This window comes from Apium graveolens, chromosome 6, assembly GCF_009905375.1.
Source record: "Apium graveolens cultivar Ventura chromosome 6, ASM990537v1, whole genome shotgun sequence".
NCBI lineage: Eukaryota > Viridiplantae > Streptophyta > Magnoliopsida > Apiales > Apiaceae > Apium > Apium graveolens.
The window spans coordinates 55,505,052-55,524,070 of record NC_133652.1 but is presented as its reverse complement, the minus strand read 5'-3'; the positions used below and the strand labels follow the sequence as shown (position 1 = coordinate 55,524,070).

At 32.8% G+C, this 19,019-nt stretch overlaps 2 protein-coding genes across 2 annotated transcripts; one reads left to right on the top strand and one right to left on the bottom strand.

The window, feature by feature from the left end:
• Positions 1–4,649: 4,649 nt before the first annotated feature.
• On the top strand, positions 4,650–5,835 carry LOC141666865 (photosystem I reaction center subunit III, chloroplastic-like). Its single transcript, XM_074473086.1, has 2 exons — positions 4,650–5,136; positions 5,438–5,835. Exons 1-2 carry the CDS (start codon positions 4,748–4,750, stop codon positions 5,745–5,747), a joined length of 699 nt encoding a protein of 232 aa, XP_074329187.1. The 5' UTR covers positions 4,650–4,747; the 3' UTR covers positions 5,748–5,835.
• Positions 5,836–8,033: 2,198 nt separating this feature from the next.
• Positions 8,034–10,072, bottom strand: LOC141667906 (patatin-like protein 7). Its single transcript, XM_074474549.1, has 2 exons — positions 9,047–10,072; positions 8,034–8,617 (listed from the first exon to the last, which is right to left on the bottom strand). The coding sequence occupies exons 1-2, from the start codon at positions 9,962–9,964 to the stop codon at positions 8,270–8,272; spliced, it is 1,266 nt and encodes a 421-aa protein (XP_074330650.1). The 5' UTR covers positions 9,965–10,072; the 3' UTR covers positions 8,034–8,269.
• Between the last annotated feature and the right edge of the window lie 8,947 nt (positions 10,073–19,019).

Sequence of the window (19,019 nt, the reverse complement as noted above, 5' to 3'; positions counted from 1 at the left end):
TTTCACGATCTATTTTATATACATTCTGAAAATCTTTCTTGTTTATATCTCTTGAATAGCCGGTCAATCAAGAAGTTAGTTTGAATTGTAATTTTCATTGTTCTTCACTACATGTATTCATATCAACTTGTGTTAGGTTGTGGCATGGTTTTGATTTCAAAAGAGTAGCCAAGCTAGCCAGTGAGCTAGGTGATAGCAGTAGTGCTAGGTAGCAAGTGTGCTAGAGAAAGGGTTCTTTTAAAATTACCTTTTGTAATCAAAGAGAAGATTGTAATTTCTTTTTATTGAAGTTGATATAATACATTCTCTATACTAGTTGGCATGTGGACTTGGATGTAGGCCATAGATTAGGACTAGGGGCTGAACGAAGTGAAAACTTTGGGTGTTCTACATTGTTCATTTTTTATATTACTGCATTTATATTTCAGTAATTTTATATTTCCAGCAGATTAATTGAGACTATCTCATTGTCTGTCTCATTCGTAAAGGGTTTGTCTCATTTACAATAGATACTGTCTTATTTGTCTTGTCAGTTATCAGTTAGACATTATTTATAGATTGTGTCTTTGAATTTCATTATATTTTAATTCTAGAAAAATTGGCACCGATTAGTTGGATTTTAAAATAAAAGGAAAGATGATTCTATACAAACTAAGACAAAGAGGATTAATACGGTGATTAATCGGTAATACTGTTGATTTTTAGATTTATGGTTTGAGGTCTAAAATGTAAGTTTAACCATCACCCTTGGAAGTTTTTTCCCCATTATCGATTAAGCCAGGTTTTTATAAAATATTGAGTTTCTTTAAAAAATACATATTTTTATTTTTATTTTTTATAAATCACAATTTTTTTTAAGTTTTAATTTGCAAAAATATGATTTTACAACCCACTTTAACCAGATGCAATTTCAAATGCATTAGACACGTACAGATAATCCGCTCAATCGCGCTCGCATTGCTCGCAATCGCGCCACTCTTTGCGGATAACCGCAAAATACGAATAGAATGCGAATTAAAATGACAAGAATTGCATATCCGTGGATTGACTGCGAATTTGATTTTTAAATAATCACAATAGTCGAACCGAAACAGTTATATATATAATATAATATATAATATATATCATAAAATGCAGAAACAACCATATATAAGAATTAAAAGATAAATAGTTTGGGGTTTTGAAATGCTGGACTTTATGTTTCATAATTTAAATAAACTATTGAAAGAACAAAAACTTGAACCCAAACCCAATAACCACTTGTACAAGATTGTAGGACATTTTATTTTTATAAATTTCTAAAATTTGATAAGTATAATTACAATGAACTATTTTTATTTATCATTTATCGTACAAGTCGATGGTTGAACCGCAAATCGATCCACACTAATCGCAGCCGTGCGGTTGAAAAAGTCGCGATTAACCATAACCGCAAATGCGACTAAGATTGAACATTTAAGAAAACTGCTATACATTGTTTGGTGCGATTTTGATCTCACAACTGTATCAAACTTAACCGCGTACACCTCTATATAAAACTTCAAATGTAATAAAGAAAAAATTTAGTACTTTCATATAAATTGTATATGTGATTGTTTTGGTTTCTGAACTATATTTTTTTAATTATTTTCAAAAGATGGTAAAATTATAAATAAATCTCAAAAATTAGTATTTTTGATAATTTTTCAATTATTTTCCCAATAATTTCTTTAATTTTACTAGAAAATAAAAATGACAAATGAGGTTTTTGTAAGGTTTTTTTAGTTAATTGTCATTGGAGTTGGTTTACCTTATTAGCTTAGCTTAAATGAAAGATATGGAATGTAACTTATCCATTTATATTTTTAAGTGCTTTTCACGTATTTTTAGGTGTATAAGTATAATTTTATAGTTTATTTTTAATTAATTTATTTTTTAAATAAATATTTAATTTTAACTTCTATTATAAATTTTTTGTTTTATAATAATTAAATAAAATTGTATTATATACGGAATCTTAAATTGTTTGTTTGTAAGGAATATGATAGGAGGGAGTACTCGTAAATCTCACCTAACGGGGATAGTGATGACAAAATAATCCGATCCTACGGATATCCGATTCGAAATCCGAAATTTTGGATATACCGAACCCGATTTTTTGGATTTGGATATGGATTTAAGTTTTAAACCCGAAAATTTTTGGATTTAGATTTGGATTTGGATAGTAGTATATCGATCTAAAACCCGATCCGAAATCCGAAACGCTATCCGGACCCGATCCGAACCCGAAATCCGAAAAAACCTGAATTATTAAATATATACATATATATATTAATTATATATATAATATTAGAATTTTATATATTACACATTATAATATTATGTAATATATATATATATATTCTATAATTTACTTTATACATATTATTTTATAATTTTTAGAACATATATTTTATATTTATGTTAAAAATTAACTAATTATAAAATTTAATGAAATATAATTATTCAATTATTTAAATGGGTGATAAGGTTTATAAGGTTAACAAAACATGTTTTAGTAATAAATCTAAAAAAACAGGTATCAATTGAGTTGATTTTTTAAATATTAGCTATATATATAATAACACAATTAATGATGTGGTGGAGTGGTTGAAGATGACATTAAAACTTTTCTTCTACAAGTCACGTCTTCGATCCCAAGCACTGGGGATATCAATAACTATACAAATTTTCAGATTTCGAGTTCGTGTTCGGGTATGAATATATAATTCAAAAAATTTCGGGTTTCGGGTATATCCGAATCCGATCTGAAATCCGATGGATCGGGTTTGGATATTCATTTTCGGATATTTTCCAGGTCCGGGTCGGGTTCGGGTATGAATAAAATTTCGGGTTTGGATATGGATTTTGCAATACCCGACCCGATTGTCATCCCTAAATGGGGAGGGGCTACACTATAAATCCCCAAAAGGACATACCTTAGTTTAAATAATTTTGTTGGTATTTTTAGAACTAAAAAAAAGAAGTGGTTGGTACCTGAAAAAATATTCCAAATTTGAAAGTCAAAACTAATATGTTATGTGCTTCGCACAGTTTAATTATCAAAATTTATTTTAAATCTGAAAGTCAAAACTGATGCGTTACGTGCTTTGCCCAATTCAATTATCAAATTTTGTTTCAGTTTGTTTCCTTCCAACTAAAGAACCGCAACCGGCACTCTTCCCGGTCTACTTTTCTCTACATAAATTTTATTTACAATTTAATTCTCTTCTTTGGGTTGCAAAATGGAAATTCGTTTTCAAAGATGAAACTTTGATTATATTCTAAATTAGTTTTATCTGATTACACAGAGTAGGAAGACTCTAATCATTTTATTATAATCACTCCCCACATCCTGCCGCGTGAATGACTGTATACATAGCATACATGTTGAGCCACACAACATTAAGGTTGTGAGGGCCGAGGGGTGTTAAATACATGTTCTTGAATCTTGAACATTTGATTGTCTAATGAGGAACAATAAGATGGAATTCATCCGATAACATGAACCAGAGATGCACCAAACGTCCACCGGGTCGGGTTTTGACCGGGCCTTAAAATACCCGAATTTTGACCGGGCCGGACTTTTCGGGCTTTGACTTTGACCGGGCCGAACTTTCCGAAAATGTCAGAGCCCGGTTGGGCCCTCGAGGAGGGTCTAACCGGGCTTTTTTTTTTTTTTCTGGCCAGATCGGATCGGACCGCGCTTTTTTCTAATTTAAATCAGATCGAGTTTTATTAGAGATTTTGAAGACTACATATGTTAGCAACTAGATCATTGTAAAAATGTATTAGTTTAAATGAAATAATTTATGAAAACATTGTTTCGTTGAAAACATTTAAATTCGGCAAAAAATAAAAATGTTTATAAAATAATATATTTTATCATTGTTATCCAAATATATATAGTGTACTTACTATATTTCTTCTTTCATCATTTATGTAATGAAATATATAAATTATATTATTAATCACAAATATGTAAATATATGTGTTTAAAGTATTATTTATATTTATAGTAAATGTAAATTCATAAATATATTAGAATAATCAGATTTTAACCGGGTTTTGAATCGGGTCGGGCCGGGTTTTGCCTAAAAATATAGGGCCCGTCAAGACCCTAAGCCCGGGCCGAATTTTGACCGGATCGGGTCGGGTCAGATTTTCGGGTCCGAATTTTTTGTGTATCTTTACTGTAAACTAAACCCAAGTCAAATTTAAGTAGATAAGTAATGTAGTTCTTCACTCAGAAATTTAACGGAACTGGAATGAGGCATTGCATAGTTTTACTTTTTGAAAATATGCAGCATTTTGTTGGCACAATCACGTCATAGAAGTTGGCCGATTTTAAAAAATTATAAATTATCCGATTTTCAAAAAAATTACTCGAAAAATTATAAATCAATATCTCAACCGATTAGTTCTGATTTTCCGCATCATGTAAACAAATGCTAGAGAATCCAGATCCTGTTCCCTCTTCCACATATCTTTTTCAAGCAAGCCACACAGATTGTAAAATCTACAAACTTGAATATCAAATACCACATCCAATAAGAACCATCCATCTCAGCCATGTTCTAATTCATTTCCCCATCTTATCCTCTCTACATCCACCAATTGCATTTCTCCTTGCAAAAAATCTATTAACATTAAACCATCCACATTATTTCCACACTCCTGTAAACAAGAAAAACACACAACCAGCAGCTGCAAAACAAACAGTCTAGCCATGGCTCTCTCAATATCCACAAACTTGTACAAGCCAGTTTCGACACCAAAATTGAACTCTCAGTTCACTTCAAAGCCAAAGCTAGCAACCATTTCATGTTCTGCTTCATCACAGAACAACAATATGTCAACTTCTACAGAGCAGGAGAGTTCAGGATCATCACTCAAAGCATTTTCAGCTGCATTGGCATTGTCTTCAATTCTGCTATCGGCTCCGGTTCTCCCAGCATCCGCAGACATCGCAGGGTTAACCCCATGCAAAGATTCTAAGCAGTTTGCTAAAAGAGAGAAGCAACAACTCAAGAAGCTTGAGTCTTCACTCAAGCTTTATGCACCGGATAGTGCTCCTGCCCTTGCCATCAAGGCCACCATGGAGAAGACTAAGAGAAGGTAATCAACAATAACACTACACTATCATATCGGTTCTTTGCCTTTTGATTTGCTTATCATTCTTTGTCTTTGTTAAATTCTTTTAATGAGTTTTGAAAGAGCCATGAGTTATATGAATATCCAAATACTACTGCCTTAGTTAGCTAAAAAGTGATGCTATGATTAACTATATGAAATAGGGAAATATTAGTAGATATGCCAATTTCCACTAAACTGTAATCTTTTACAAAATTTGATTTTTTTTTTTTTTTGGGAAAATGAAGTATGTACCATCTTATATATGGAAGATGTATTTATGTAGGTTTGATAACTATGGAAAGCAAGGTTTGTTGTGTGGATCAGATGGGTTGCCACATTTGATAGTGAGTGGGGATCAAAGGCACTGGGGTGAGTTCATCACTCCAGGGATTCTGTTCTTGTACATTGCTGGATGGATCGGGTGGGTCGGAAGGAGCTACCTGATTGCAATCAGAGATGATAAGAAGCCAACACAAAAGGAGATCATTATCGATGTTCCCTTGGCTTCAAGCCTCCTCTTCAGAGGATTCAGCTGGCCTGTTGCTGCTTACAGAGCTTATCTTAACGGAGACCTCATTGACCCCTCTGTCTGATATGTGTGTGTGTTTATTCATCCTCTGATTATATCTATGTAATGCTACAAGAAGAATGTTTATATCAACTTGATAGATTTTTTTTGTACTTCGTAATCTATATGTTGAAAGTTGTGATTTATCATGATATCGTATGTAGCGTGCTGAATCTAGCAGAGGCTTAACTCACTTCTGTTGGGTACTCAGTCATAGCTTTAACAATCGTAAAAGTAAGTCGAAAACACCATTAATAGAAGGTTGATGAGTAAAGATTTTTGGATAGTTTCATGAACCAACACAACTCAGTGAAGAAACAAGGGAGTAAACACACATGCATTAGAATTTTGTAATTGGGCTCTCTTTGTCTAAAGATCTCAACTTTTTCATCAAGTGTACTCCATACCCATCAAATTCTTACAACACCAAACTCGAAAATTGTTTGATCATATGACTCAGACATTAGGCTTTACATATGTTTTGAACTTCATTTTTTTTTTAATTAATGGGTATACTGTAATTAGTTTGAGTTTTGCGCCTTGCACAAACCATCTACATATCACACATCATTATAAAAGATCTGCATTGTAGTATTTCCATTGTAATGAAATACTTCTCTTTTTAACTCAAGATCAAATACACCACAAACTTACATATGCTAAACTATCTTACTGACGAAGAAAAGGAAGCAGCTTTTATCTTTTCGTACGTGGAAGGAGGAAAATGCTAATTAATCACCAAATTTTCTAATTTGGGAATAAATTAACAAACTCCAGACGAACTGAGAGCTTGGAGCAGCTAGTAGAGCGACTAGGAAAGTTGCGGAATGCTGAGGATGTACAGCTTGCACGAGCTGAAGCTGACCTAGTAGCTTGCCTTCAAGTGCTGAATTCAAGCTTAGATGAGCTTAGGGCTGAGCATTCGGTCGGTTCGGTCCAAAACCGGACCGAACCGAACAGACCGAAAAACCGAATAGTCAATTTTTCTTGGACCGAACCGGACCAAAGTTATATTATGGACCGGACCGAACCGAACCGAAATAATTCGGTTCGGTCCGGTTTTGGACCGAATAGACCGAAAATTTTTTCAAAAAGAAAATTGCATTAAAAATTAAATCGTAAATTATAAAATTTAAAATATAATTAAAGTATTGTGCTATGTAGAGTTCTAATAGTCCATGAATATAATTAAAAATTAAAAATTATGATTATAATTTTTAAGATATATGTAAAATGTATATAATATGAAAATATAGCCTTTATTATTTGGTCTATTCGGTCTATTCGGTCCGGACCAAAATATTTGTTAAAAGAACCGAACCGAACCGAATTTTATTTCGGTCTATTCGGTCCGGACCGAATAGACCGAATTTCAGAAAAAATTAGGACTGAACCGAACCAAATTAGCACGGTTCGGTTCGGTTTTTCCGTTTCGGTTCGGTTTTGCTCAGCCCTAGATGAGCTCTCAAAACCTCTAGCCCAGTTTCCTCGGATCGAGCCACCTGCTAAATTTGAGAGCTGATCTCTTATCTGGTGTACATGAACTTCAGATGAGTCTGAACCCCAGAATGAACCGTCCCAATTCATACCTGAGAAAACAACAGTTGAAAGCGTGGTGAAGGAAACACTTTAGCAACGCATCTGTTAGTTGGTACTTGCTGCTGTGCTGGAACGTTGAATAGTCGCAAGTGACCTTGAAGAAATTTAATCCTAGTAAAATGACAACCAATCTCAATCTGTTTTCTTTCCTTTACTGGAAAACAAGAATATATTCTCTTTCTAAAGCAAACTGATTAGTGATTATTACAGTAGAAGTTGATTGGTCTTATAAGCACGTCAATGCCTAAATCATCCAAGAGTCTAACAAGGAACAACCGGACAAGGCAATTCGCTTCTGATCTGCAGAAGACATCGCTCTGTATACAACATCAGATGAAGATCAGTAGACAGACTCTTAATTCTTAGACTTCAATGCAATTGGAGACTGAGTGGATCAGAAAGACATATCCAGTAACAGACGCAGCTTAGTCTGGATGTGAGCGGATAAGTGGCCTTCAATAAAATATCTTGACCACAACAGTATGATTAGAAACACATCTTAAAGCATGAATGAAAAGCTTGCGGGAGATATGAACTATGATTGAACATGACTTTGTATCAGACTTGCACAGCATATGTCAAACAAGATATGGTCTTCGTTAATAAGTTGTGGTAAACATAGATAGATTGCAACATTATGACAATGTAAAAGGATTCAATACATTTCATAAGTAACCAACTGCTTAAAAAATGGTTTGGCTAAAATCACCAATTCCAAACTTGTAGACAATTAAACAGATACAAGTAGCAATACACTCTCAATCAATCCTCTATACATATAATTCTATACCTAGAGATATAAATATTGAACCTCAACCAATGAACCCAACCATAATCCGATTACAGTTTCCCTTACATGGTGCAGTCAGTAGCTTGCGATTTTGATCACGAGTATACTGAATGGAATCAACTAAATCATACTACACTAAATATCATAATAAGCTAAACTTAATTAGAAGAAACTGTAGATAAAGTTGTGGCAGATGAAGTTCTAGGCGATCCAGCTTGTTTTAGCACCACAGTTGGTAATATACTAGTTTTCCTCCTCTCTTCCTCCTTGATCAACTTGGCTGAAAACAATTCTAATTTATCCAAATTCGAATTATCCACTAATTTCTTTCCTTTGAATAGTACTGATTCCACGCTTTTCATCCTCAACATCTCATCCACTCTCGGCAACAAGTCTTTCTTCCCAAGTTTCGAGCTTCTATGATTTTCTCCGGTTACGCCGTTTGCTTGAATACGCACATAATCACTTGCACACTCCCCAAAAGCCATGGACACAGCTTGATCAACCTATACAATGTCAATAAGCATCACAATTAGCCTGAATTCCAATATCAAATGCATTGTTAGCAGTGAGACAAGTACTAATGTCGTTCCTTAACTAAATTATTCGAATTCAGCTTAATAATCGACCTTGTTTTCTAAATAAAAATCGAAACAAAACGACATTGAGGACAACTATACAAACCCTACATGAATCTGCTATACTTCATTTGTCGTCATGCAATGATTAGCAAACGAAATAAGTTGTCATTTTATGCATAACCGACACTATTTTACTCTACCGACAATATTTTTAACGTAGATAAAAGTATGTTTGTTTTCTAAAAGCTTTTAACGTAGAGATAAAAGATTTTTATATATTCATTTATCTCTATCATAATTATGGAATTAAATTTATAATGATCGTTTAATTCAAAAAACCTAGAGACCACTTACCATGTCAGCCACTCCATCTCCGGCTATCTTAACAAGTGCCGCCGGCAAGGGGGTTGCATTTCCGGTAACACCGGCAGTAAAAGCTTCACCATTGCCCAAAGAAACAACAAACAAATCTTCAACCCCGTTACAAAATGGAAACTCCTGCTTATTATTAAGCACGTGAGTTATCGCCGCTACGGTGGGGTTGTTCATTGCAACCTCACCGCCGAACGCCGTGATCTTGGTTTTCCGATCAACCGACTTCACATCAAATGACCTACCCGCTGACGTGGCAGCACAAACATCCTTGATCATAAAATCATAGCCGTCAATTTCCAACGCATCAGCGCGGGAAAACACAAAGGGCCCACCAGAATTAACATCGTAACAAGGAACTAAAACAGCTTTCAATGTGTCTTTTAAACTCAACTCACCAAATATCTTCCCAAACACTTTCTCCGACGACGACAACGACCCATAAAACCGCCGGAACAACCCTTCCGGCATCGACTTCGAAATTTTCCGGCGATTATCAATCATAAATTTTAAAGCCTCCTTTGCTGAAAACATGGGCCCACCATCTTTTCCGGCGGTGAAAAGCAATGCAGCAAGGACCCCACCGGCGCCGGAGCCGGCAACAACATCGAAATAATGCGAAATCCTGGCATTAGGGTTGTTAGATTTTTGCTGAAGATGGGATTCTAGATGAACAAGAGACTTGGCTGCAAGTAAACCATCAGTAGCTCCACCGCCGTCAATGGAAAGAACTCTTACTTTACCGGTGACATGCTTGCCGGATTTTAAGTGTTCGAGTTGCAATGTTTGTTGTGAGGCATCGTGTCCGAAGAGGAACTTGTTTTCAAGAATGGAGAAGATCTCGTAAGTGAGCTTGTCTGCTTCGTAGTTGGATTCGAGCATTGAAAGCGGTGCTGCCATTTCGTACTAAAAAGTAAAAAATGTGAAGTGTATGTATAGAAAGAGAGAATGTAGAGTGAGGTGTGAGAATGAAGGAGGTGAAAACTGATGTGAAATGAATAAGTAGCTAGCAGGAATAGGTGTTTATATAGTGAAATGTAGGGCAAGCGTGCGGGTAGTTTATTTAATGTGAAACGGCCGATGACCATTTTCGATTTTTCTCATTTGATGGAAAGATGAATATAAGCACATAGTTATTTTATAAATACAAAGTATTTATTAAAAATTGTAAATATATTTAAAAAACAAACTACAAGAATTTTACCTTTATTACTGGTTTTATTCGCTCAATCTTAGAATAGGGGATTTTGTACTACCACGAAAAATATTATTCAACACTTTTCTTCGATTATACAATAGATTTCGTTATGATAGACTATAACAATAATAACAAATATATATATTAATATCAATAACAAATATTTAAATTTTAATAAATTAAATCAAAAAACTCGACCGAAATTGATCCTTAAATTAATTCTGATATAATGTAAATATTTCATTTAAAGTTTTAAGACGAGGTACTACATAATGTCACACCGTTATGTTTGTTGTTGTTTTCGAGGTACATTAGCACATGTACGAATTAATCTCGTTTCACTTGTTTGAGTAAAATTACATTATTGTAGACTTGGTATATGTTTGAGTTTTTGTAAGTGGAAAGCGGGACGAGGGATGTGTCTTGGCGGATGAACGGTTTAATTTTGTGGAGTTCTTTTCTTATATCTCAAGTTAGAAAAAAAAATTCCAAGTACAGAACGTTTTAAAAAGTAAAATAAAGCGGGTAACTAGAATCTAGATCACTTCATTTCAAAAAAAAGGAAGAAGTGGGTAACAAGATGCATAATAAATAAATATTTGTACTGTTATTTTAAACTATTATCCCGCTTAAATTTGATGCAAGAGCATAAATAATTATGATGATTTCATAAATTTTTTAATATTTATTCTAATTTTTCCATTTTTATTTTTGAGATTTAACTCAAAATCATTTTAACATGTGTACTTTATTAATTTGAATTAGATAAAAATTATCATGTTTTCACGTGGATACAAATTATCGTTTAATAAAACCTATAAAAAATGCATATTAATTATTGGATATATAATTAAGAAAAAAGTTCATAAAATTAATTTTAAAAAAATTATTTAAATTTATTATAATTATGCATATAAAAGTTGAATGACATTTTTGTAATAATGAAATTAATTTCCCGCATTTACAAAAAATATAACATTAACTTGTATATAAAACTTGCTTAATTTTTGATAATTGTAACTTTAGAATTCTTAAGACCTAATTAATTTTTGTTGATAATAATATTTTTTTGTTCAAACAAGTTATGAATTTATATGAAGTATATGTATTCAAATTTGAAATGAAATTCAAAATTAATTTTTTATGCGCTTATATCTTCTTGTCAGCTGAATACAATAAAATTTCTATACAATAATATCCTTGGTACCGATAACAAATATTATTATAGAGAGGTTATTCTAAAATAGAGGTTAATATATAAATTTTAAATTTCAAAATTTATCAAAAATATATATTAATCTTAAATGCATTAATTTAAAATACATCATAGGTATTTATAATAGATTAACATAACAGATTAATATAACTTGGAACCATAAAAAATATCTCTCCGGTATGGAATTACAAATGCAATTTCTTCGTGGTCCACAATGTATTAACCACGTACAGTTGCAAATTATTTTAAGCATAGATGAATTATTATGGACACTCAAGTTAAAAGATGCACCGAATGATCAAATCATTGTCACAAACAATTTTAGAAAAATATTTTAAGTTGGCTAACATAGATATATTTAGTATTTTTTAAGCATTTTTATTCTTATATAGAGGAAAATTATTAAGGGATGGACTTTAAAAAAAGCATAGAATATTACAATATAGAGTTTATTCTTAATTATTACTGGCCCAAGTTGGGACTATAATTTTTTATTACAACACGGAGGTTATTACTATACAGAGTATTAATGTATGGAGGTTATAATGTAATAATATGAAGTATGAAAAAATATGAGTAAGATAAGATGAACTTTCTGAGAGAAAAGCGTCTCTCTTTCTTGATCTATTTCAGATAAAAAAAACTGAGAAATCTTTGTTACATATATATAAAATTCTTGTCAACTAAAGATACAAAACCTAAAACTACTTCGTAGAAGACAAGGATAGAAACTAAAGTTGCCGGCTAATGAAAAATAAGACTAACAGTCATAACCTATACTACAATACAAATGTATAGACCCAGAGGAGAGAAATAAGGAAGAACACATGATACTCATTTTCTATACCCCTCGAGTTGGACTTGGGGTACCAGGAACAAGGCCCAACTTGAAGGATAGAAATCGATAAGGTCCTTCTCCAAGGGGTTTTGTCATTATATCAACAAGTTGTAAGGATGATTTGATGTAAACCGTAGAAATGAATCCTTCTTCAACTTGTTCCCTCACATAGTGACAATCCAACTTTAGATGCTTAGTTCGTTCATGAAAAACTAGATTGTATGCTATGTGTTGAGCTGCTTTGTTATCACAAAAAAGATTTATTGGTTTGGGAATAACAACTAGCATATCTTCAAGAATATCATCTAACCAAACCAATTCACTAGTAATGTGTGACATGCTTCTATATTCTGATTATACTGAAGACTTTGAAACAGTCTTTTATTTCTTAGTCTTCCATAAAATAAGACTATCATCAAGGAAAATGCAATAACCTGTAAGAGACCTTCCAGTATATGCATGTGTTCCCCAATCTGCATCATAAAAACCTTTTTATATTCAAGTCTGAAGTTGCTAAATAAAACAGCCCCCAGTCACTAGTCCCTTTTAAATAGCTGTTCACATGTAGCATAGCTTGTAGTTAAGTCTTCCTTGGTATTTGCATGAACTAACTGAGTTGTTGTATTGAATATGAAATATCTGATCTTGTTAAATTCAGATATAATAACTTTCTTATTAATTTTCTGTATTGTTCAGGATCTGATAACAAATCTCCTGTATCAGTAAACAGTCTTAGACCTTGCTATAGAGGAAACTTACTTGCCTTGCAAGCACTTAACCCTGAATCCTCAACTAGAGCATGGTTCCTTGTTCATTTCTAGAGAGTTCAATTCCCAAGAAATATCTCAGCAATCCCAAATCTTTAATGGTAAAAGCTTTGTCAAGTTGTTGCTTCAAATCAACTATACATTCATTATCATCACCATTGATGATCAAATCATCAACATAAACCACCACCATAGTCATTTTACCATTCTTAATTTTAGTAAAACGACAATAATCTCTTCTTGATTGTTTCATGCCAAAGTTCTTCAAAAATTTTGAAAATTCCCCATTCCATTCTCTTGATGCTTGCTTGAGCCCATATATGCTTTAATTCAATCTACATACCTGACCCTTTGTGGCTTTTTAGTATCCTTCAGGTGGTGTCATTTATACTTCTTCCTCTAAGTATCCATACAGAAAAATATTATTGATGTCAAGCTGGTGCAGGTTCCAAGTTTGTGTAGTTGCAAGAGCTATGAGGCTTCTTACTATAGTGAATTTTGCTACAGGTGAGAAAGTTTCTGTGTAATCTTTTCCTTTATTCTATTTGTCTCCCCTTGTTACCAGCCTTGCTTTCAATCTTTCAACTTCACCATTTCTCTTATACTTGGTTTTGAATACCCGCTTGCTATTAATATCTTTCTTTCCCTTTAGCAATTTAGTTAACTCTAAGTTCCATTTTCTTCAAGAGCTTGTAATTCTTTCTCCATTGCCTCTACCCATCTAGGGTCTCTGCTTGCTGCTTTGAAACTACATGGTTCTTTAACTTTAAACATATTTTTCAAATAGCAGAGATAATCCTCTGAATAGCTGCTTGCATTGCTTTCACTCAATCATATTCCTTCTACCATGTTTGTCGAACCTGATTTTCCTGGAATTCTGTAAAAAAAATTCTTAAACTTGTCAGGTACAGAAGTCATCCTAGTACTCTTTCTTCCCTCAAGATGTTGCTTAGTTTGAGTAACAATTGGTTCTTGCATATCCCTTTCTTCATTCAGCATATCCTTTTGTTCAACTTATTCATTCAAGCTACTCAAATTCTTTTCCACTGCTTCTTGTAGCAATATTTCTTCTTCCCTTTGTTCCTTGTCACCTTCATCTACTAAAAGATCATCATCTTCTTCATTGTAGTTCATTTCTTCTATTTCCGAATTGAAATTTCCTAAATCTCTTTTATTTCCTTCCTTATTCTCATCCGAAATAAGAAAAGAAAATATTTTTTCTTTGAAGATCACATCTCTTGTGACAAACATTCTTTTCCTTTCAAGATCAGACACTCTATATCCCTTCTGCTCATTTGCATACCCAACCAGCACACATCTTATCTCTTTTTCTCCAAATTTATCCAGCTTTATGTCAGTATTAAAAGCATAACACATACATCCTACTATTCTGAGATGTTCATAATATGGACGTTTCTTTTGCAGTCGCTCATAAGGTGTTTCCCAATCTATTACTCCACTAGGAATCAGATTGATTAAATGTGTTGCTACTTTAACACATTCACCCCACAAATATCTGAAGGGTTTTTAGCACATAAACGCAGCGAAAACGTAAATTTAATCTTAAAAAAACCGAAACCCACCGCAGGATCCATGCGAAAAAAATAATATTTAATTCGTAGTTCAGTATGTTTACCTTAAGAAGCTTTACGTTAATGGAAAGATAAAGGTCTTTAATAGAGATCCAAGAACGATGAACGGAGATCCTTAGCAGCTGCTCCTCAAGTGTGAAGCACTCCACCAGTATCCACCAAGAAAACGATGTAATGAAGGAGGAGGAGATGGAGAGAATTAGGGTTTTGTAAATCTTTTTGGTTGAGGCAAAAATAGGGTTTATAATAGTATATTTATAAGCAAAATTTTCAGCTGAAAATTTTCCCACAAAATATTATTATTATTAATCCTTTAATATTCTCACTAATAATTAAAACACCTTTTAATTATTAATCCTTTTTCTAAACTCTTTAGAAATAATTCTCTCACTTGATTTAATTTTCAAAAATTAAATTCTTAATTAATAATATTAAGAACCTTTTCTTAATTAATTTATAATCAATTAAATCTCATTTAATCAATTATTAAATTTGCCAATTAATTATTTATTTCATAAATAAATAATAATAAAACTATTTTATCATTATTTATATAAATTCTCTAATTCACTAAATATGATTAATTAATTAATCATATTTATTCTACATCGTGAGGGATACTTCTCAGCATATCGCGACTATCCGGATAATACGAATTCACTGCTTAAAATACCAAGAACCTATTCAGTGAGTAGTTATCGTACAATTAATTCCTTCTACCATGCAATGTCACGATTATATACAAGGCATGGAACTTGTGTCAAGCCTATCCTATTTAATCACTTGCTTTCCCATTCACTATGCTTAGTTCTATTTAATGTAAATTAGAAACTCCTTTCTAATTTCATTCACTCTGGCCAGAGATTCCTTAACTAACATAAATGGATCAGCATTGAACATTCTCTTCCTACACTGAAAGGGGTAAATCCTTTATTGATCATACACTATCTTCGTGTACAAATTCCTATACCCAGTAGAACCCTTATAATTATCCCTTAAGACTAAGAACTAAACCAAAGCATAGTTCAGTGTACACAAGATGACTATGATGACCTCAAGTCTAAGGATACTTGTACAACTATCACTATGTGAATAACTTCTGACACGTGAGTGAACTCCATCAGTTGTTCAGCTGTGCGAGTCATGTTCAGTGAACTTATTCTATAATAAGCACCTACATACTAGCTATAGTGTCACCACACAAATGTCTATGAGAACATACATCCTTCATAATGAAGCGAGCATAATATGTACCGATCTTTACGGATTATTAATTACCAGTTAATAATCCTACGACCAGGAACTATTTAAGTTTAGAGTTATCATCTTTTAGGTCTCATTATTATGATCTCATCACAATCCATAAAAAGCTTTACTCTAAACTGTGGTATATCTTATTTAAACATTTAAATAGATAGAGCCCGCAATAAAAACAAAACAAGTCTTTTATTAATATCAATGAAATCAAAACATATTACATAAAAGTTATTCCTAAATCCTCATACATGATTGTACTTAGGATATATCTCTTTCAATATCTTGGTAGACCTGCATATATTCTCAAAGTTCTTGCAGTTTCTATCAAATGTCTATGCTTTCTTTCCACCGTTCCATTCTGGTGTGGCACACCTCCGATACTGCTCTGATGCACCATACCTCTCTCATTAAACATCCTTTTACACTCTGATTGTATCACTTATGTTCGATTGTCACATCTAAAAATTTTAACCTTAACTTTAAATTGGTTCTCAATATAATTTAAAAAAATTAAACATAATATCATTTACTTCTTGTTTATTAGACAACATGTGTGTCCAAGTTGCTCAACTGTAATAATCTAATATAGTGATAAGATTGCTTTCTCCTGTAGTAGCTGAAACCTTGTATGGTCCCCATAAATTAACATGAATAAGGTCAAATATATTTCTAGCAATTGCATTACTTGGCTTAAAAGGAAGCCTATGATGTTTTCAAACACAACAAGCATCATAAAAGAAATTTCTTAAACCATCAGAATTACAAGAATCAATATGTTTCATTTTGGAAACTGAGCTATGTCCTAATCTAGCATGTAAAATATTAAGTTTTACAACTTCATTGCACACGACTAACATTATTACTTTGTCTCCAAAATCTCCTTGCTTCAACTTGATTCCTTTCCTTTCTTGTCACTTCTAGTTTATAAAGACTATTCTCTTCTTTCCCACTTTTCACTACCTCCTTAGTGAAAGGGTCCTATAAGATACAGTTCTTTGTATCAAAACTTATATGAATCTTTCTAGTCTCAATTAACTTACTTACTATAAGTAAATTATGGTTGAATTATCAATATACAACACATCATAAAGAATCAGTCTTTCAGATAATTTCACATCACCTATTTTATCAACCACTTCAATATTTCCTTCTGATAATCCTACCTTAACTGGTTATTTTAAATCCCTTAAGGTAGAAAAAATATTTATATTCCTACACATGTGATCTGATGCTCCTGTATCTATTATCCAAGTATTCTTATCATAAGATCTAGCAACATTTACAACATTAGAGGCCAAAATTATACCTGCAAAGCTAGCCATTTTGTTCCCTCCTCCATTTGTTTGCTGAGAATTGAACATCTTCACCATCTCCTGTACTACTGGTGTACCCAACTTTCCATCTGGCTTGGTCTCTTTTTCACTTTCACTTCCACATCCCATCTCCAAAGGTTCATCTTGTTCATATTCAATCTCTTCTTTTCCCACATTGGTTGAATATCTCATATTTCCTCCATTCATCTTACCTTTTCCATGGTTTTCAAACCATTCTGGATATCCAATAGGTTGTCCTTTCTTCTTGCAGTGGTCACACCACTTCTTCATTTTCATCTCTTCGCTTTCCCTTTTTTGTGCACCCAAAAAATTCTTACATTGATTTATTCTTCTAACAGCAAAAGCACTTGCTTCTTCCACATATTGATTTTCAGTTACTTGTTTCTGTTTCTCAGCTTGTTGAACAAGATGAAATGCCCTGTTTAGAGTTGGGAAAGGCTCGATGGCCATGATATTTCTAGCTATGTTTTCATTTCTCTTATTCAAGCCCATCACAAAATCTATAACCTTGTTTCTTTCTTGAATTTCCACAAACTTCTTTAAAAGGTTACAAGTGCATTTCTTCATTGTTGCACATCTGCATTCCAGAAGTCCTTCTACATCTTGTATTTCATCCCAGATCTGTTTGAGCCCAAAATAATACTCAGAAATACACATGTTTTCGTGTTCCAAATTTTTGACTTATTTCTTTAAAGAATACAATAGAGGGGCATTAGTCTCTGCATGCCTTTCCTTAAGCTCATTCCACAGTCTTTCTACTGAATCTATATAAGTGAAACTGATGGTAATTTTTTCATTCATAAATCTACATAGCCAACCTCTTAACATGTAATAATTTCTTATCCAGAGTTAAGATTTTGCGTGATGGTAATTTTTTCATTCATAAATCTACATAGCCAACCTCTTAACATGTAATCATTTCTTATCCAGAGTTAAGATTTTACGTCATTAGCACCTGGTTTCATTACTTTTCCTTCCAGAAATCCCAGTTTGTTCTTAGACCCTTAAGTCATCTTTATGCTTCGGCTCCAGTTGAGAAAGTTTATACCATTGAAGATAACATTTCCCAGTGGTATGTTAGCGTTGTCTGAGTTTGCCAGAAAGAGTGGATCTGACCATCCGTTCTCATCCTTTACTTCTTTGTCTTTTGTTGTCATTTCTTCTTTGTCTTTTGACGTCATCTTCAAATTCTTTCTTTGATCTTGAGATGATAAAATAATATTTTGATTTTTCAACCTACTTGCTCTGGTACCATGAAAAAATATAAGTAAGATAAGATACAATTTTTAAGAGAAAGATCTATCTTTCTTGATCTATTTTAGATAAAAGAAACTAAGAAACCTCTGTTACATATATACAAAGTCAGCTCTTCCTGGCAGAGAGCTTGTCAACTAAAGAGACAAAACTTAATACTACTTTGTAGCTGACAAGAACAGAAACTAAAGTTGACAGCTAATGAAATAAGACTAACAGCCATAACCTATACTATAATACAAATGTACAGACCGGGAGGAGAGAAATAAGGAAGTACACATGATACTTATTTTTTTACAAAGTAAAATTTATTTACTACTGGGCTTTGCTTTTCTAAACCTCGTGTATGTTGTTGGATTTATGTAGTCTATTAATTAAGCCCATGAAAATAGACCATTCAGATTCAGATTAGTTTATGAATTAGTCTACTTTTCAGATTTGGACTATAATTTTGATTTATGCCTAATTTCTTCTCTTATAAATACTCATGTAATTGTAA